Source organism: Pagrus pagrus (genome assembly GCF_965226575.1).
Source record: "Pagrus pagrus genome assembly, chromosome: 23".
In the NCBI taxonomy this organism is placed as follows: domain Eukaryota; kingdom Metazoa; phylum Chordata; class Actinopteri; order Spariformes; family Sparidae; genus Pagrus; species Pagrus pagrus.
This window is the reverse complement of record NC_140205.1, coordinates 2847123-2866936: the sequence shown is the minus strand read 5'-3', so window position 1 is coordinate 2866936 and position 19814 is coordinate 2847123. Positions and strand designations below refer to the sequence as shown.

Sequence of the window (19814 nt, the reverse complement as noted above, 5' to 3'; positions counted from 1 at the left end):
ACTGTCCAGCGCAGCAACATGGAGTTGATCTACCAATGATATCTACCGTTTCAGGTCCCCCCCCTCCCGAGTCTCCACTCATTGGTCAGCTCACACACGCCTGACCCCGCAACACTAGCAACAGATTAGCTGTGTTAAACTAGCCGCTGGTCTTAAATTATGCAAATGTGCGACATGGTGTGATGTCACAAACTCACAGAATTAAAGGCGGGGCAACTGACGAGGCGTTTCAGGAGCAGCGTTTTCTGTGGGAGAGAGGAGCTTCATCACTTTTAAGATCTTTAACATGCACAATATGTCTCCTTTAACAAATTTGACATGATTTGTTGGATGAATAATCTGCAATAAATACAATTGTTAACATCTTTTGTACGTACTTTTTTATTACACAAACCTTTAACATCATATTAGAAGTGCTATTTGTGAGAAAACTGTATTTTTGAGTCTGATTCCCAACTCGTCAAATAGTGACGCTCTGGGTTTTCATGTTCCTCCTCACCATGGAAGAGCTTAAACTTTCCATCGCCGTCACTCTATGCAACAAACACTGTAGACTTTTACTTCCGAAAGTCCTCCTGATTCAAACCATATTAACATTATTTAACAGCATTTAACATTACACAAATACAGCGAGCAGCATCGATTCTCCATTAGCTTTATGACTCTGTGATGTCATTAAACATCTTGAGTCCTGGGTGGCAACTATCTCCACATTGCAGCTTTTTAAGGCACAAAATAGTTCAGCAAAATGGAGGAAATCCTCAAGGAAGACGAAATCAACCATTCAAACTTCAATCGTTGTCGACTTGAAAATTACATATCTACCATTTACTAGTAGAACGGCTCATACGTTAGCTTGGGACTGGTGCTAATTATCCCACACCAGTGACTGGAAACCATGTGAGTCTCCAACAGTCCATCAGTCATGAGCTTTTTCTGCTGCATGGCTCCACACCGGTTTGCGTTTCTCTATGAAGGCCCGGATCCCCTCCTGTCCGTCTCTCAGAGCCAAGTTGTCAACCATCACCTTGGAGGCGGTGGCGTAGGCTGCGTCTCGACCTTGAGCCATTTGTCTTTGGAGGACAGGAAGGAGAGAAAAATACAACGTGAAGGGAAATGTACATGTTTTCACACAATGAACCTTAATTACTATTAAAGTTGTTTTAGTTTTATCCATCAGGGCTCCATATTGAAATTATTTTGTTGATCAGTGGTGATCAACACCCAAAACATTTACCCTAAAACATTCGTTCTCAAGCATCCCTGGACTTTAAAAAACACTTATAACCACAAGAAGAAGGTGAAAAGTCTGTCTGTACCTCTGAAAAGTGGCCTTGCCGAGGGCTACGACAGGTCGACTGGCCTGACACACCCGCTGGGCGATGGCTAACGTCTCCTCCTCCAGTCGCTCTTCTGGCACCACCTTACTGACCAGACCGTGCAGCAAAGCATCATGGGAGGAGATGGGAGTTCCTGTGAACAGCATCTCCATGGCAACCTGGTAGAGAGAAGGAGGCGGAGCATCAGTTCGGGCTCGATACTCGATTTTTGTAGGCGGTTGCCAATTAATCTGACTATATATGGACTGACAGTAATCCTCATTATCATATTAGTTTATAAACATTAACAAATTAAACATCAGTTAAAAACACACCTGAAGTAGACGAGTGTGTCTTTCTCCTGAAGTCCTCCATGTGTTCAGCTCTTACCTTCCTCGGCACGGCTCTGCCGATGGCCACCGCCGGCGTCGAGCAGAACAGACCCACGTTGACGCCCGGAGTGGCGAAGGTGGACTTCTCCGTGGCCACGGCGACGTCGCAGCTGGCAACGAGTTGGCAGCCGGCCGCTGTGGCAACACCATTCACCATGGCGATGACCGGAACAGGTATGTCTTGTATCAGAGTCATCACCTGAAATACAACAGAGGGCGAGTTACTGGGAAGAATAAAGCTCCGTTTGATTTGAAAAAGACGAAGAGGAGACAAAAGAAGAAACTCACCTCTGAGCAGGTGTGAAACACCTTGGTGTGATACTCTCTGCCCTGAGTCGACGTCAGCTCCTTCAGGTCGTGTCCGGAGGAAAACACTGGACCTTTGGCTGACACACACACACACACACACACACACACACACACACACACACACACACACAGATATTACAAGGTTGAACCAGCATTTTCTCTCTTTAACACACACACTCAGAATGAATAACTACCTGATATGATAATAACTCTGAGGTCATCACTGTCGACATCAGTGAGGATGTTTTCTCTGAGGGACTCCAGCATGGACAGCGACAGAGCATTCCTCTTCTTAGGGTTGTTTAATATTATTCTCCTGCAAAATAAATCAATTATAAAAGGTACTCTAAGATAGAGTAAAATAAGTTATGCACAGCAGCTGGCCAAGATGGTGCTATTTTATGGTTTAGCTTATATACTTCTAGATTTCCAGATAACTAATAATAATTTGTTGTAATTAAGTTAATCTGCATCTTCTAAGGCCGAAAAAGTGGAATAGTAGCACATGACACAGGACATATAGTTGAGTACAGAGTAAAATTATTTTTAAGTAAGTTAATATATGTAAACATGTTAATTACTTCCCACTATTGCATTAACTATGTGCAAAAGAACGGATTATTAAATAGCTTTTGCTTAATGACACTTCCCGGACTCCGTAGCCTTTCATGCTGTCCTTAAGAGAAAATGTTTACTTAACTGCACGGTGACGTGGGGATCAATACGATCCAAACATTGACATTTTATCACAAAAATATATTGTACACATGATTAATACATATGCCGAATTTACCTCAAGGCTTTGACCTGTACAATGAAGTACAAAATGTACCACTGTAACGTGACGTCGTTGTTAAAGTCTGTAATCTCTCCATAAATGCGCAGTTTCTACCTGGGAGCACCTGTGCTGTGAAGTACAGCTCCAGGAGGACGGACTCACGGACACATTTGCTTACTGCACCTGATTCCGTTGTTTTGCTGCCTGACTGTCAGCGGCTCCGCGTCAGTCTGAGAGTAGAAACGACCCCCTGTCAGCAGAGTTGAAGTCCTGCTGAGCTGAAACACTCCGACCGCTCTGCACAGAAAACTACGAGCCATGTTTCTCCTCCGAGCTTCACCTTCCCGCTCACACTTCCGGGTGCGGCGACGTCATCGACACGTAGGACAGACCAAGAGCCAATCAAAACCCAAGAGGAGCCAGGCGTTTAGAAATGAGTTTGTAAAAATAATTAAATGTACACATTAAAAATACACTTGTATACTTACATATATTATAGTATTATTTAATTAAAATATTTGTTATAAAATCAGAATTTTTATATTTTTTTCCAATCAATATTTTTATTAAATATATTAACATTTAAAAACCTTCTAAAATTAACAATTTTGTAATTCCCCAAAAAATATATTTTTAACCTTTTTAAAAAAAAAATATTTTGAACCAGATTTTTAAAATTATTTCAAAGTAATTAAGTCTGGAGATAAAAACTGTTTTTTCATTTTCCCAAAATAAATATAATAAAATAATATTCAAAATTAAATTCTACGAACTAAACAACAAAATAAATCTGTTAATAAAATGTGAAAATATTCTTGAGGGTTTCTTTTTCTTCTGTGCTTCATATAAACACACCAATATGTCTCACAGTAAACATTATAGCAGCATTATAATTTTGTGCAAATCTGCTGAATTTCACACATTTTCTAGATTTGTAACAAGACACTTGTTTGGTTGAATTATCTACTAAATGAACAAACTTCCTCACTTGGATCATTTGAGCAGATCAGGTATGGACACCATGTTCAGACGAAGTGAGTGCATTTATTCTCACACAACACAAACGACAAAATAAAGTGATAAACACACATGTACAGTACAGTGATTGGTTGCCACTAGTTACCAGTTAAACTGTGACTTTAAATAAAGACTCAATGTTTGTAATTATTGCTTTAATGATAATGAACAGAAAAACACTGAACAACTGAAACAGAAAAAAAGATGAAGAAATGTTTGTCTTTGGGTTTGTGGTGGCTCTAGAGACCATGTTCACGCCGCCGCCATTTTCCTCTGATGTCACGCTCAGTGCGAGAAGCTAAAATGTTTATTGCTGTGATCCAGGTCGCAAGTCGCATCCTGATTGAACTGAATAGACGATAGATAGTGAAAATCCTGAGCGAAATTGGGCCGCATTTCAAAGAAAAGCTACATATTTGGTAGCCCAGTAGCTAGACAACATGCTCACATTAAACAACTTCCTGGCTAACAGTACCATTTGAAAGTGTTACACATTTAAATGGGCTATTATGATTTTTTTAAAATTTGCATAACAAGCTACAAAAAACAAAGTTACAGGATTAGATTAAGGCAATAAAACAAGGGTGAAACTCGATTTCATAACTCCAAAACAAAAAGACCTAGAGACTTAAAATTTGCAGGACTTGTGACGATTCTTGTGCCACGCCAACACACCAAATATCACACCAATACGACCTTTCTAGCGGAAGATATCCCCCCCAAAAAACAAAAGTTAGTGGGTTAGATTAAGGCATGAACACAAGGGTGCTAACGTTAGCTAATGGGTTATTAAATGTTGTTTTACAGCCTAATGTCCCTTCAGTTCGTCACTATCCATCATCTTTCAGTTGCTGATCAATCAGGAAGCAGTAAAACGATAACAATTTGTCATATTCACAATTTTATATGGTTTAAATCCTGGAAGACAGCAACATAACATCATCCCAGTATTTGAGTCTGAGTCTGACACAAGAGGAAAATGGCCGCCGCGTGGTCTTTAAGTGCTGAGAAATGTTTTCTGAATGAGTGATGTCAACAATTTGAACAGCTAATTAAAATAATATCTACATTACGCCATGAATGCAAACATGGTGTAACATTAAGAGTAAAAGTGTTGGGAGACGAGCCGAGATAAGGCAGGAAACAGAAAAAGCATGAGTCCCATCAGAGCAGGAGAAACGCCAACGCCCACGATCCTCCTTCCCACCAGGAGGAGCAGGCCGGCCAGCAGGAGGCAGGCCTCATGTCAGGTGACGGCGTTCAGGCTCTGGCCTCCCTCGCTCGGGGTGAAGAACTGGACTTTGGGCATGGCGAGCGCCGAGTTGTTCCTGCGCAGGTTCCCGCTGCTTCCGCCTTTACGCATGGAGTTGTTGCGTCGCATGGAGTTCCGCTTCCTCAGCGAGTTCTGGTGCGACAGCTCGCTCTTCTGGAGCGTCTGGATTAAGATGGACGGCTTCTCGTCCAGTTCTCTGGCGCTGCAGCGCGGCGTCGCTACCTTCAGGACCGACAACAGAACATTTAGAGATGTAGTGATTCTGTCCGTTACAAACATGTCGGCAGGATGTAGTCAACATGACTCTTAGCTTTTCAGACTTGGCGGTGCTTAGAGCTAAATGCTAATGTAAGCATGCTAACATGCTCAGAACAACAATGCTAACATCCAGATAAACATATTAGCCTAAGTATTAATTTTACACCCATAGCAGCTGCAATGTTTTTGTCAGCCATCTTAAATAAAAAAAATAAATTATCATTGTGATATTGTTAGAATCCAAAGAAAGTATAAAAAGTATTTAACAAAATAAAAGCATCAGTCGAGTCCTGAGCGATCAGTTTGTTACCTTGACTGTGTTACCGAACTTGGAGTAATCCACGGAGTACACGCCCTCCTCCTCTGTTACTATGGGAACGAAGCGGTGACCCCACTGGATCTCCTCGGAGACGTAGGAGGTGCGGGCCTGCGTGGTGATCCCCGTCGTCTCCACGACTCCCTCCAGGATGACGATCACCTCCAGGTCGCTGCACTGCAGCTCCATCGCCGACAGGTCGTACAGCGGGCTGACGGCACAAACAACTCAGTCATGGACGGCATTTGTAAACTTCTCTCGTCTACCTTGTGCCACATTGTGAATTGAATTTAAAGGAAAGGAGTCAAGGAGGTCAAACTGAGTCAAGTTAAAGACTAAGTTTGTGTTTGTCCAGCAGATGGAGGTAGTGAGTCACACACAGGAAATCCAGTGTTCAGAGAGACTCATCCAAAGAGGAAGCTTCCTTTTTAACAGCGTTGTTTGAAAACTTTTCAGAGGCCAGAAGAAACAAAATGTTTGAGGATTATAAAAGAAAAGTGCAGAAGAAGAATCTGAAAAAGTGAATATAGTTTTTTTATGGTAAAAACACATCAGAGAGAACATGTAACGACCCCCACGTCCTTCGTCTCTCTACCTGTTCTTGTCGATGATGTGGCAGATGATGAGCGGGGCGAGGAGGAACAGGCTGTTGCTCGCCACGGCGCTCTCCGTCTGGACGTCGATCTGATGGATGGGGATCACCTCGCCCTCCGGTGTGGTCGTCTTCCTCACCACCTGAAGGGGAATCATTGTCCTGATTAATCATGAAGTCCTTTAAATCTTAGTGTGGGCGATTGTGGAGATTTACTTGTCTTTTTCTGTGAAGCTTCAGCTCGGAGGTTAATAAAGTGGAGACTCACCTGTAACCTGACGGTGGCTCCTATGATCATACTCTTCCTCAGATCTCCGATACGAATCATAAAACACAGTCGGTTGTTTCTGACGGCGATCACAGCGTGACGGCTGAAGATCAGCGTCTCTGCTCGCCGGTTCGACTGAGCCGTCTTCATGAAGATACAACCTGAGGACGGAAGGATGCAAAATATCACAAATGTGACCTTTGTTTTGTGTTTTTGTGACTTTTTGTCACTGGTGTGGCCGTTTTTTTAGAAAAACAACACGAGGGAAAAAGTCTGAGATGGAACATCAAATAAACCATCTTTGCTCACAACATCTGAGCCTTTCTGACACTCAGCTGTGCATGAAAAAGCAAAAAAATGTTGGTTTCTATCAGTTTTTTTATCGTATCGGCCATGAGGTCAGGTAATTATCGTAGCCTACTTATCGTAGCGGCTGATAAAAATCCATATCGTGCATCCCGAGACTAAATGTTTCAGGGACAATGAAATAATGTGTATATGATATAGTTTGGGACGGCGTGCGAGATGGCGAACCGGTCCGAGGCTCACCTGTGCACTAATCACACTGTTTAATCAACATCCTGTCAGGTCGATGGATCATCTTGGTGAAGGAGGAGTGCTCACGCAAATTAATAAGTCTAAAATCTTTTGCTTTAACTCTGGAAAAACTGGAGCAAAAACAAAAGTGTTGCATTTATATACCTCTAGTTCATTCTGCATCATGAGAACTTTGATTTCTCTTCACGTATATCTTGACGCTTATACTTGTGTATTTTTGCTGCAGGTGTCTTCAGTCTGACCTTCGTCATCCTGTAAACAGCGTCTGAGTCTCACCCAGCATGACGGCGTTGACGATGAGTCCCACGATGTTCTGCATGATGAGGAGGGTGATGGCCGTCGGACACTGTTCTGTTATCATCCGCCCCCCGAAGCCGATGGTCACCTGAACCTCGATGGAGAACAGGAAGGCCGACGTGAACGACCTGAAGAGACGGATTCAGAAAAAGTTCTGTTGTAAAGCAGCAGGAAGTTTCAGTTTCATTCTGTCAAACACAGTCTCAGTGTTTCAGGGCCAACTTTGAGATTCTGGCAGATGTGATGGGAACGGCAGCTTTAAATGTTTCTGTCGTTTAGTGAATTCATCTTAAAGATCTCTGACCTTTTCTCTCAAGGACGCTCGCTCCCATTTAAGGCAACATTTTGTTTCTATCTGGTCGGTTATGAGAAGACGAAACATTCACAAAGCAGCAAAATGGAAACAAAAATCATTTTACAGCTCGGCAGCTGCTGGACGTTGCTTAAGACGTGTTCAAGGATGTATTTTATTTCTTATCTCCACTCATGTGTGATATTCAAGGATTTGAATGGAGGTGATGGGAGGGGTGAAGCAGCAGTGATCAGATCCTTGACTTGGGTATAAAATAAAAACATCACGAGCTGAATGTTTTCATTCTGCAGAAAATTGTCCCCTCTGACTAAATAATCAATTATTCATACTGGTGCATCGATGTCAGAGCAGCAGTTCACTGTTGCAGCTGCAGGAAGTTGAGCTGCTTTATATAAGTTTATACGGCCAGTGGTTCCCAACCTGAGGGTCGGGAACCTCAAAGAGACTGATAAGATAAGTCTGATGGGTCGTCACGTGATTAATGAGCGAGGAAAGAAGAAAAAACACAAATCTGGATACATTCTTTAGACTTTTCTTAAAGTTTTAATGAAATATTGGAGAGTTTTTCCTCCACACTGACGAGATTAGAGCTGAAATGTCTCTTTTGTTTAGTCAGACAGAAGCCGCAACTTCACACCGGGCCCGGGTCGATATTAGATTTTATCGAATATCATCCAAGCCTCGTACACACTTGTTTTTTGGAAAGAGGTTGCAAACTAAAGAGACTTTAACGTTTAATCTTGAATCCTGAAAATTCAGTCATCATCTCCTCCCATGTTGATGGAAAGTCAGGTGAAGTCTAGTTTAAGTCTAGTGCAGAGAAACCTTTCATTTCTTTAACAAGGCTTTTATTGTGAAATATTATCCGGGAACGTGTTGCAGAAAACTCTTCTCTTCTGTTAATGATTTTGATGTTAAACTTCAGAAGAAGACAAGTTAAGTTGAGAGAAATGAAACCAGACGAGTCGCAGTTGTCCTGATGGACTGTAGAGCTGCGACGCTCTCATTCATGGTTCCTCTGAGTCTGGTGTGAAATCTGGTGGTGAAATCTGGTATTACCGGTCCAGTCTGGTCTTAGGCCTCAAAATCAAACCGGTTTGGAAATGTTTAAATCGGCCGACCCCAGCAGCTGGGGACTTGTTTTAAAACATAAATAAAACAACAGAAGATTGATTTTGCCTGTCCGACATCTCTGGAAGCCCTCGAGGTCCGAAAATGATCTGAGAAGATGTTATTTACGCCCCTTTTTAGGTGCATGGAGGTGAGGAGATGATGACTGGATTTACATGTTTTGGTTGAACTCATCCTTTAATCTGAACTCTAATAGTTCAGGAAATGCAGTGAAGTTGAAGTAAAAAGAAGCAGGAAATGAAATCACTACAAGTACTTCAAAATTGTACTCGCACAGTATCTGAGTAAATGGAGAGGAGAGATAAAAGAAGAAGGACTGAAGGAAGGGAGGAGGTGCCAAACTCTCCCTCCTCCTCCTCCTCCTCCTCCTCCTCCTGCAAACTTTTCTTTATTCCCCCTGAAGTTATGAGAGCAAGAGTTCCCTTCCTGACTTCCTGTCATAATTAATATCTGTCTCTCCCTCTCCTCCTCTTCCTCTGTGGAGTTTAAAAATGGAGGAAGAGAAGAAGAAGAGGAGGAGGAGGAGGAGGAGGAGGGTGGGAGTTCAGGATGGATGGAAATATTTTTGTCGCAAAATAAACAAGTTTAAAGTCTCATCAAACACACGTTCACGATCTAACTTCTACTTTTATGAAGATTAAAGTTGTCTGAGTCTTTCTTACTTGACGTCGGTGACGCAGTGGGTCCCGTTCTGCCGCTCCGGGTCCAGGTCTCCGTGCGCAAACGCCACCAGCCACCAGCTCATGGCGAACAGCAGCCAGCTGCTGACAAACGTGGTGGTGAAGATGACCAGCGTGAAGCGCCATTTCAGGTCGACCAGCGTGGTGAACACGTCCTGCAGGAATCGGCCCTGCTCGCGGATGTTCTTGTGCGCCAGGTTGCACGAGCCGTTTTTGGCGATGAAGCGCGCTTTGTTCACGCGGTCCCTGAACACCGGCTTGCGGGGCATGCGGGAGGCGAGCCCCGGCAGCCCGAACTCCTCCGGGATGATGCTTTTTCTCGCCAACATCTTCTGCTTCTCCTCCTAAAAGGTCGAGAAAAAATCAACTGCTTTAATCCGTCTTCAGTGCGTAATTACGCACGGATCCAACATGTCCACCTGCAGGAAGCGAAGACGCACAGGCTCGTCTCCTTCTGTTTGGGGATGTTTGGGAGCGCGCCGCCTCTGCTCAGCTCCTCTGAGGGCTGGGACGGTCTCCTCTCTCCTGTTGACGTAGTCCAGCTTCCAGAGTCCAGACCGGCTCAGACCAGGACGCTGCTGCTGCCTTCACGGACTGAGCAGGGGCCGTCGGAAAACACGTTACAAATCAAATCAACCGAATCAGAACTTCTATTAAAAGTCTTCTCGTTCTTCTCTCAGCCACTGCACATTCACATAATCTCTTTAACCCCTTAATTATCAACGTGAGGTCATCAAATTCACTTTATCTGCACTTTAATCGACTGATTTAATGCGCATTTTCACATTAAAGTTACTTTTTTAAACTTCAAATGAATTTTAACGAGTAAAACCTAAAGGATCCTGGTTTCTAGTGTAAACTCAGAGCTCACAGGTGTCTGTTACCATCATTTGGTCACATTTGGTCTCTTATTTGACATATTTATGCTTTTTTTAGCTGACATTAGGCTGGAGAATTGATTAAGGGCCACCACACTGAACAAAATTAACCTACAGCAGATTTTTATGGATGATAAAATATAAATGAATTCATTAAAGCTTAAATTTCTGCTTTTCATAGTTTGCAGCTGCACTCAAGCCCAACAGGAAAGACTAAGTTTAATTTCTAGTCCTTTTTTTTGCACTTTTTTAAAGTGTTTTCAGAACATTTTTAAGGAAAAACTGTGCAGTTAAGGCAGAAAGGAGCATTAATAATTGATATAATAGACAAGATAAGCAGTAGAAGTATTAGAAAAATAAGCTAAATATTAGTCCACTCCACTTATAATGGATTTAAACAAATAAATAAGCATTTTATACACTTATACATATAAAATAAAATGTTGCTTGTTATTAAATGTAACGTACAAGTCAAATAAAACCCTAAATTTGACTTTTATTTGTGCTGGGATGTTTGTTTGGCATCTCAATAGTTGTAATTGTTAAGTTAAAGAAAAAAAAAGACAACTTCTACTCTTTTTGTGTCAGAAAACTAAATAAAACACATCTTTAAAAGTTTTTGCCACAATCCCGGATGTAAACTGGAGTGTTTTTTACTGCCACAAGCTATTATATAATGTTATTATATAATAATGTTTTAATGTATTTAAGCCTTCTATAGAATCTATAGAAATATAAGACTCGGTCACCAGGCGGCGCCATTTAGCAACATATTATCCATCAAGTGTCGAGACGAAGAAAAGATTCACTTCTTTCACTCAAAACCATTTTATTATCAGTCCAAGTGTAAAAAACATGAGGCACACACATAATAATACTTTCCTATATACGCTTACAAATTCTTGGATATACAGAATGTACAAAAGTCGCAAACCTCTTCTCGTAAAAATGCTTTCTGGTTTCATTCTTTAACAGTCGAATACAAAGAAAAGCGTCTGCATAGACGAAGTGTGAAGTTCAACTCTGTGACCGTTCATGCAAAGATACTGCAGGTCAGTGTCGAAGGTAAATGAACCACAGTTACACCTGCGACAGGTGAAAAGTGTCTTTATGTTTGTTTGTTCCCCAAAACTGACGATGGGAAAGAAGTTAAAACAGAGTTGATGAAAACTTTAAGGTGAAAAATCACGTCTGACGGCATCAAATCAGAGGAATCCATCTTTCCTGTGTCCTGAGCTACGGAAGCTGAGAACGGCCACGATTATAACAACTTTTTTATTTATTTTTAATTTTTATTGAAGCCACAATAATCATTTATACCATACTTTCATTCTTCTGTATATCTCTAAATACGTGGATAAGAACCAAAGACCCAAGAAGAAAAAAAGAAAAACAATGCGAAAGAAATGTTTAAAGACAAGCGATATAAGTTTCTAAGTTTTCTATATTTCTATATTTTTCTGTGGCCTGGCACTTCTGATCTTTCGTAAGAAAAAACAGAAAACAACCTTTTGTTTTATTGTAACAACGAATAACTTCTCTTATCTTATCTTGAGATAATGACCACTCGGGGCTTCCGTACATTTTTATGATACAATAAAAAGAGGAGACAATTACATTTCAGTTTTTGCCCTCAAAGAGAAAAAGTTTGGAAGTGAATAGTGAGAAATGAAGAGGAAAAAAAAACAAGACGATGGCAAAAACATAAAATAAAATGCATTCAAACAAAATAAAATAAAAAAAAAAATCAAATGTGAAACTCCAAGTTTGGCCGTTCTGGGCTTCCATATCACACGCTGTAAGAAAACTCTGTCATTTCATCTTCTGTCTGAGACAAAGATAGTTTGGGGTGCAGAGCAAAAAATGTACAAGGCAGCAGTTTGCAGGACATGAGTCCAGACACACACACACACACACACACACACACACACACACACACACACACACACACTTGCAGTCGACTAAACACAAAAGATTTATGAAACGTTTCTCGAGGCCGGGACAAAAAAGGAAGCTGAGTCAGGATCAAAGACGACTCGGTCATTACGAGAGGAGAAGATGGAGGAGACGGAGGAGGAGTGACGAGTGAATGAGTTGTGTAACAGGAAAAACCACAGAGTGTGGCAACTTCTTGAGATGAAACATCTGCGAGTACAATATTTAAAAAAAACTGTATTTGGCGTTAATTCTGTACAGTATAAAGTCATTTAAAAATCTAACTATGATCGATCAGTATGATACAAAGGGACAATAGCACCGCTCCCACAGAGACGGGACGACGTCTTGTTGTGTGACATGTAAATAAAACGTTGGTTGAGTTGCAGTTTGAGGGGCTGTAAACTATCCTCGCAGCTAACAGGACCAGGTTAGCTCGAGATCAGATCAGAGTGCTGTCAGCTGTTTGCATAGATAATGTGACTTGATATTAAGAATGGATTTAAAATCCTCCTGGTTGAATCATTACATGACAAATATTTCAACATTAAATGTCTTTTGCAGAGTTATTCGACCAGTGAGCATTAGCATCTGTTGCTAGCATCACTGATGATGTATTAAAACTGAACTACTTGGACTTTTTGGCCACTTGGGGGCAGCAGAACAAGCTGAAAACACATGTTAACATGATTATATGTGGCTGTGTGTGTCCCAGCGTTGGCACGGCCAGCTGAGGTGGGAGAAATCACTCTGATTGGCTGCTTGGCTAGAAGTGGATTGATGAATGATTTCAGGTATTTGGTGCGTTGTCTCAGCGCAACTTTCTCGATTAGAAGTGGCTGTATTAGCGAAAATGGTTGGCAAACATTTTATCATAACAAGGTTTGGTACATCCGTAGCCCTGAGTCTAAAGGTTTCCGTTTCTGAATGACGGATACAGACTACCGCCACCTGGTGGTAGGGAGAAGTTTTTCCTTTCACATGGGCGCAGAACGATATTTTCAACGAGACATCGGGACGGTTTTGTCGCAACGAAACCGGGAAGAGATGTTGGGATTTCTCCAGTCCTGTTTTTGGTGGCCAAACCAGGTGTTTTAGGCCCAAACACTTCTTTTCCCAACCCTAAACAAGCAGACACACAGCTTTGTCACAACATAAAATGAAAAAATGAACCGAAACAAACGTTTAAAAAAAACATAAAAGAACTTTTCAACACATCTCTGGTTGCAGAGATCACTAAACATCTCTGGAGTTACTGGGAGCTCACGCTGGGTGTCTATTGTCCCCGAGGATAATAAGTTCAGCAAAGCATGACTGCAGACAGACAGCGGGTTCACCGGCTTCAGCCTGAGCCATGACACCCTACAGTGTTTGTACTAGTGTAGGCGTAGAAACACACCTGACAGAACAGAACAGAGTCGAGGTGGAAGCAGACCAGAAATAAAATATCCAGCCTTTGATTTTAAGATGATTGTTTTCTTTACTTTTATAGGTTTTTCTTCCCAGGTCCAATCTGAATTTGTGTACAAATCCTTTTCATATTCAACACGTTTATCCTTGAATTGATTATTCTGGATAATGAAAAGTCAAACAAATGCAACGTGCAGATCTCGATCCTGGATTGTGCTTTTTCTCAGTAAATGTAAAAAAAGAAGCATAGTTTGGGAAGTCAAACATGTTTCCTGTGTGAAAGAGCACATTCTGGATTAGTTTCTGGTACATTTCTGCCTTTTTGACACCAAAGTTTGCTGCCGACTGGCCCCACAAATGTCTGCCGATCTTGTCCCAAGGAAGTCTTCGCCACGCTGACGTCAAACAGCTTTTAAAAACTTGGAAAAGACGTACAGGTCGACCTCCTGGCGGACATTACGAGTAGGGCGAGGACGTTGTTGGGTCTGATGTCTTCTTTTTGGCGTCACAAGTGTTTCAAAGAAGACACCAAATCCTTTGACGTTGATTTCCTTTGTCACACTTCTTCTAATCACTTCACAATCCTCATCTGTGATTTGGGAATGAGAGCTTCAAGTCGGAGCCAGAAGACATCGTTCAGTTCCTCCTCAGGTTCAGATCGTTCTGACGCTCTATCAGTTTTACTTCTACGGCAGAACTTTACATAAAAATAACAGCATGTTCTACACCAGGGTCTAAAATATGAAGGATTTAAAGTCATTTACAGTTACAGTCTGGCCAAAGCCAACATTCAATCTTTAAAAAATTCATTAAATACAAGTTCTCCCTTTTCTTACTGTTGCATAATAGAAGTGCTGAAGAGTAATGAAACTGATACGTGTTGTGCATAAGTTTAAAATAAATGTAACAAATATATTAACAAGATAATTAAAGACTTCTGGAGTTCAGACGATCAAAATTAAAGTTCAGCTCGATCTAAAACTATCCAATAAATGATTCAGTCCGTAGATACAGCGAGTTAAAAACTCTGAACAGACCTGCGATCGGTTTATAAATGATATGATAACGATGTTTACAGTCTCGGCCAAAGAACAGAACTTAAATCTCAAGTTTGGTTATGTTTTATATTTTTCTTACTGCCAGGAAATCCTCTGAAAAGACCAAAAAACAACTGTGAATGTGTCCTCCGACATGTTGTGTGTATCACCTGATATATCTTCTTCTTCTGTGCTATAGAGCTGCATTGTTCAAAAACGATTAAAACTGACTCAATCCCACATGATCGGTCCTACTCAATAGGTCCTTTATTAATTTTTTAACGAGGGTGGATGGCCTGAACTTGAACCCCTCATCACAGCCCAAACCCCCCGTAAGTTCGGGGGTACATTTTTTAAAGTAGAGGTCAAACAGCTCCAGCAACACCAGAACACAACCGACACGTTTCCACTTGTAGTCTTCATCCGTGTCGCTGGAGCTTTTTGACCTCTTTAGACTTCCAACCATCTCCGTGCAGAAACCCTTCTCTGCTTCTACGGCGAATTTTAAGCAGCGAAGCGCGACTAAATGATTGTAGAAATATGGGAACATTACAGGCAGCAGTGAGTCTCCATGATCTATGATCCAAGACGAAACTGACAGTGCAGTTTGAGTAAGGTTTGATAAAAACGACAGCGACCTGCTGTTTAAGGAAATAACTTTGTGTTTTTTTTTTAAATGAAACTACATATTTGAGTCTTTGTAAAGATTTGCATCTTCAGAAGGAACCAACGGGTGTCGGGAGGTCAGGAAGTGTTGAGGTGTGGTCTTTTCATTCGATATGTTGACAAGAAGAAAAATACAGAATGAAGCCTTATTGTTTAAATATTCTCAGTCTGAGATATAATTTGTCTTCCATCTTCCAGCCGCAGTAAAAGCCCAAGTTACCTCTAATAAATCTGCCCATTAGCATCATATATTAGCTGTCCATGGACACAAACATAGTTATTAACTTTGTCCCAGTTGTTTAAAGCTCTTCATTTTCCAAAAGCGTCATTTTGAATAAAGTATAAACTAAAAATGGACTCTGACTTAAATGCTAAGTTGTGTTTCTACATGTCATGAACAAAAGGCAGTATTTCATTGGCAGCCTGAATGATTCAAGTACAATTTTATAAAATATCATCTGACGTCATCGATGGTGTTTCTGGAAGCTTCTCGTTAGAGAAACACGGCGTGTTATCGGCTTCACTGGAGTGTCGTAGTGTCACGGAGGTCTGTCGGCCTCGTTAAGATAAAAGATTTCTACGTAAAAACAGAAGAAGATCAACAAACTGATCAGTCTGTCAGCTGTTGGAGCGCGTCGACTGACTTCGCGTCTACATGTCAGCCTTGACGAAGGAAGCGAACATCCCGTCCTCCTGCTCCAACAGAGTCTCAGGTTTGTCGTACTCCAAAATGTTCCCTCGCTTCATCACGATGACCAGATCATGCGTTAGGATGGTGTGGACACGGTGCTGGGAAAACAAACAACAGTGACGATTAGGTTGTGGAAATAAATGGCAACGTCGAAGAAATTATGGCCCCACAAATCTCCAAAAAGAGCATGCAGTAGTTTGGTTTGATACCAACCAGGCGGTCAGTGGCAGTAAGGCTTCAGCAGACCCAGACTCAGCCAGGAAAAGTAGGAAAAAAACAGAAACAGGTGGAAAAATTGGAAGGAGGAGAAAAGACAGAAGATCCAAAGTGGTCTGTGCTGAACCGGGTCTACTTGTGAGTCCTCACTAGCACACTGAAGAGGCTCTCCTCCTGTGATAGAAGGTTGGAAGCCGAGTCACTTTCCACCAAGATCCCTGAGGAGAAGACCAACACCTGCTCGGCCTCCAAGATAGAGGACACTCGGTGCTGGTGGAGGGACGAAGGGGACAGAGAGGAGGACAGAAAGGACAGAAGACATCGAGGGGAAAGGGAAAGAAAAGTGTGGAGAGCACAGAAAAAGCGAAAGAAGGTGAGAGGAAGAGATGGAGGAGTTAGGGATGAAAGACAGAATCAAATAAAAGAGAAGATGGAAAAGGGACGAAGAAGAAATGAAAGGAGGGACAAAGAAAACAGAGGACAGACAGCATCACAGAGAGAAAACAGTCAGAAAAGGACTCTAGATTCAGTATGGAAACACAGTTAGTGTGAAAAGGTCAAAGGTTCAGGAAAAGGATGTTCAAAGCATCCTGAAGGAAAATATAACATGATGGATGCACATGAGGCTCAAAGATAAAAGAGCCACATATCTGCATCTATCAAACCTGGAGGCTCAGCGAGCTGCAGGACTGAAACCTGCTGACGGGCGACGGAAAGCTGAAACTTACTGCGATCGTAACGACCGTTCTGTCAGCAAACGCCGTCATCACAACTTTCTGCAGGATGTTCTCCTGCGAGGACGAAAAGAGATGTTAGAGATATCATCTGAAGGGGAATAACAATAAAAAAGAAATAGATTTTTAAATCAAAAGAGATTTGTACAGTAGCTGATATCACACACACACACACACACACACACCGTGGCCATGTCTATAGACGCTGTGGCTTCGTCCATGATGAGGATGCTGCTCTTCCTGACGAAGGCTCGGGCCAAACAGAAGAGCTGCCGCTGACCGACGCTGAAGTTCTCGCCACCTTCTGTCACCACCGCGTCTGGAAGTACAAATACACACATTCATCACAAAAAATACTCTTTGACTCTTCAAACTGATTTTGGTGCAATAAAACTCATTTTATCTTGAGATGAGGACATTTATGTGAGTACCTAGTCCTCCAGGCAGAGCTTTCACCATGTTCTTCAACTGAGCGATCTCCAGCGCCTCCCAGAGTCGGTCGTCAGTGCACGTCCTCTCCGGGTCGAGATTAAACCTGCAACAAGAGCACAACACCTTGTGTTTTAGTGTTTGTAACGGCAGAATGAGGAGGCTGCTGAGCGATAACGTGAAGTACGAAGTTAAATATGAGAGCTTTAATGTGTTCGTCACTGATTTAATGCAGCACGTGAGAAAATATCACAAAAAAACAGATAAGTAGTTCAGTTCTCTTTCACACAGACATGTTTTTGTGCCGTTGTTGTTGTAAAGGTTGAATGTAACACACATAATCACGACATGACGAAGCTGCTGAGCGCTCTTTATTGAATCTGTGTGTGGCAGAGTGTCAGGATATAACAGCAACATCTCAGATAACAGCGTGAAACAGTTACTGTCGACCATTCACCCCCAGGCTTACGCTCGCGTAAACAAGAGCCGGTGGAAAACGCCAAGACACACACTCTCCCTCACACACACACATTTATCTGGAGCGCCGTATCTGTCCAAACAAATATCACATGCTCTTTGTCTTTTATAACAAACACAGAGTCACTGTGTCTTCTAGTAACACAAACACACAGAGGTTTTTGAGTGTGCGTTACAGATTAGGAGAAGGAGACAGAAAAACAACGCCGGGTCCTTCATCCGTCCAACGACCTCGTCAGTTCGTGACGTCTGTGACAAAAGTCAGATTAGGTCCAAGACAGAGTTCCCACTGTGAGTCCAACCACTAACCCCACAGCTGGGACTTCATGTCACCATGTGACAAGAAGTCTTCCAGGACAAAAAACACTCAGACTTCATTTCTCTCCCACTTATTCACTTTCACTGCAGCAGTTTAGATGTTACTCGTTATAAAATGTCACTTCTGAGGTTTTATTTTATAGAAAACTGAGCTCGACATGTAGATGAGTATAGTTAACTCATCAGTGTGACAGCCGGCTTTAGTTGCTTTCCAGAGCCAGTCACCTCCTCTCTTCCGTTATTACACTCATTTTGTGTCTCGACATCTCGTTAAACAGCCGGTTCAAGGTGCAGATGTTACGTTGTTGTTCCGCCTCGTCGTTTTGGACAAAAGGTATTTGACTACGTGAGAATGAGACTCATAAATCAATCATTTATTTACCTCACCCGTCTGCTCTGTTGACTTCTGTCATCAGCAGCAAGTTTTGTAAAGTCAAAAACACACCTGACACCATTTTGGATTTATTCTTACCCAACAGCAGGTGAGCCACGTGTGGAGGGAGCTCCTCATTAACTATGTAGCTTATCTAAACAATCAAAACCAACATGGCGCTGACTGACAGCCTGCTGCATTTACAAGGTCGTATGCAACAACAGAGGGATGGTACACCAGAGTAAGTGAGTAAGTTATTGTCGCTGTCGTGTAACCTGTCACAACCTCTTTTGCATGCTGTCTATCACACACTGGGTAACTGTTGGTTCAGTAAAAAGAAAGTTGGTCTCCGCTGCTGCGATACTTTGTGATCTCTGTGTGAATAAATGAGTATCGAGTACAGCAAGTCGAGCTCTTTCAAAATGTCCCTCCTCTTTATGCTATCTGCCCACTTTCTCTTCAAATTCCATCCTTTAAACTTTTGACCTGAAACTGCCAAAAACAACCCCTTTCGGCCGACCTCGCCAAGCTGGTGACGTTTAAAAAATAGTTCAGTATTGAGGAAAACACATCGTCAGCACAACTCTGCAGACTTCACTTCATTTTGTCAGCGCTGAAACCTCCCTTTAGCTTCAGACGGATGATCTGGAGAACAAACAAGGCTACGAAGGAGTTGCCGAGGTTTTTTATGATCTGAACAGGAAGTCAGTGAGGATGAAACAGGATCTTAAATCTTTATATTCAACAGGACACACTGAATCTTTGTCCGAGTGTGTGTTCGCGTACCTTATCGATCCGCTGAACAACACGGGATCCTGGAGGATGATGGAGAGTCGCGACCTGAGCGTCTGCAGGGGAAGCTTACAGATGTCGATCCCATCGATGACGATCTTCCCTGCAGATAATCAGAAACAAGTCAACATGTTTATTTCCCCTGTAAATTTAGGCATTTTAACTTGTGGCTCTATGGGGATTGACTCGCCTTTAGAGCCTCAAGTGGCCATTTGAGGAACTGCAGGTTTCTGAAACTTACTTGTAACTTCCAGCTCCTTTTATTTGCTATTTTTAAACTGAATTATCATCTTAAATTTTCCCCCTACAACTTAAAATCCTTTACTTGTTCTCTGATTCATAAATATATTTGTTCTG

At 42.0% G+C, this 19814-nt stretch overlaps 3 protein-coding genes across 7 annotated transcripts in view; all 3 read right to left on the bottom strand.

The window, feature by feature from the left end:
* Positions 1-806: 806 nt before the first annotated feature.
* Positions 807-3166, bottom strand: echdc3 (enoyl CoA hydratase domain containing 3). Its single transcript, XM_084346480.1, has 6 exons — positions 2982-3166; positions 2215-2336; positions 2000-2097; positions 1710-1910; positions 1320-1498; positions 807-1073 (listed from the first exon to the last, which is right to left on the bottom strand). Exons 1-6 carry the CDS (start codon positions 3116-3118, stop codon positions 920-922), a joined length of 891 nt encoding a protein of 296 aa, XP_084202606.1. The 5' UTR covers positions 3119-3166; the 3' UTR covers positions 807-919.
* A 656-nt stretch (positions 3167-3822) lies between these two features.
* kcnj8 (potassium inwardly rectifying channel subfamily J member 8) lies at positions 3823-10061 on the bottom strand. Its single transcript, XM_084345173.1, has 6 exons — positions 9484-10061; positions 7357-7505; positions 6523-6683; positions 6258-6397; positions 5657-5873; positions 3823-5310 (listed from the first exon to the last, which is right to left on the bottom strand). The coding sequence occupies exons 1-6, from the start codon at positions 9828-9830 to the stop codon at positions 5062-5064; spliced, it is 1263 nt and encodes a 420-aa protein (XP_084201299.1). The 5' UTR covers positions 9831-10061; the 3' UTR covers positions 3823-5061.
* A 5757-nt stretch (positions 10062-15818) lies between these two features.
* abcc9 (ATP-binding cassette, sub-family C (CFTR/MRP), member 9) overlaps positions 15819-19814 on the bottom strand; it is a 39830-nt gene continuing 35834 nt past the window's right edge. For 4 of the 5 annotated variants that reach the window (XM_084346424.1, XM_084346425.1, XM_084346426.1 and 1 more), the window contains 5 exons: positions 19452-19560; positions 17500-17603; positions 17254-17387; positions 17063-17125; positions 15819-16216 (listed from right to left, as the gene is read on the bottom strand). In XM_084346424.1, coding sequence (XP_084202550.1) covers positions 16079-16216; positions 17063-17125; positions 17254-17387; positions 17500-17603; positions 19452-19560 — 548 coding nt within the window. In that variant the 3' untranslated portion in view covers positions 15819-16078. Of the gene's footprint in view, positions 16217-16331; positions 16605-17062; positions 17126-17253; positions 17388-17499; positions 17604-19451; positions 19561-19814 lie in introns of all 5 variants that reach the window. The other variant, XR_014621586.1, reaches the window with a different exon arrangement.

Bases quoted from the DNA above. Each gene is read 5' to 3' on its own strand.
- echdc3 (XM_084346480.1), bottom strand. From the start codon at position 3,118: ATGGCTCGTAGTTTTCTGTGCAGAGCGGTCGGAGTGTTTCAGCTCAGC. The intron at 2,098-2,214 runs GTAGTTATTCAT...TGTGTGTGTCAG, and splicing joins CAGAGTTATTATCATATCAG to CCAAAGGTCCAGTGTTTTCC. The intron at 1,074-1,319 runs GTACAGACAGAC...TGTCCTCCAAAG, and splicing joins GGCAAGGCCACTTTTCAGAG to ACAAATGGCTCAAGGTCGAG.
- kcnj8 (XM_084345173.1), bottom strand. From the start codon at position 9,830: ATGTTGGCGAGAAAAAGCATCATCCCGGAGGAGTTCGGGCTGCCGGGG. The intron at 6,684-7,356 runs GTGAGACTCAGA...TTCCGTCCTCAG, and splicing joins CGTCAACGCCGTCATGCTGG to GTTGTATCTTCATGAAGACG. The intron at 6,398-6,522 runs GTGAGTCTCCAC...ATTCCCCTTCAG, and splicing joins GAGCCACCGTCAGGTTACAG to GTGGTGAGGAAGACGACCAC.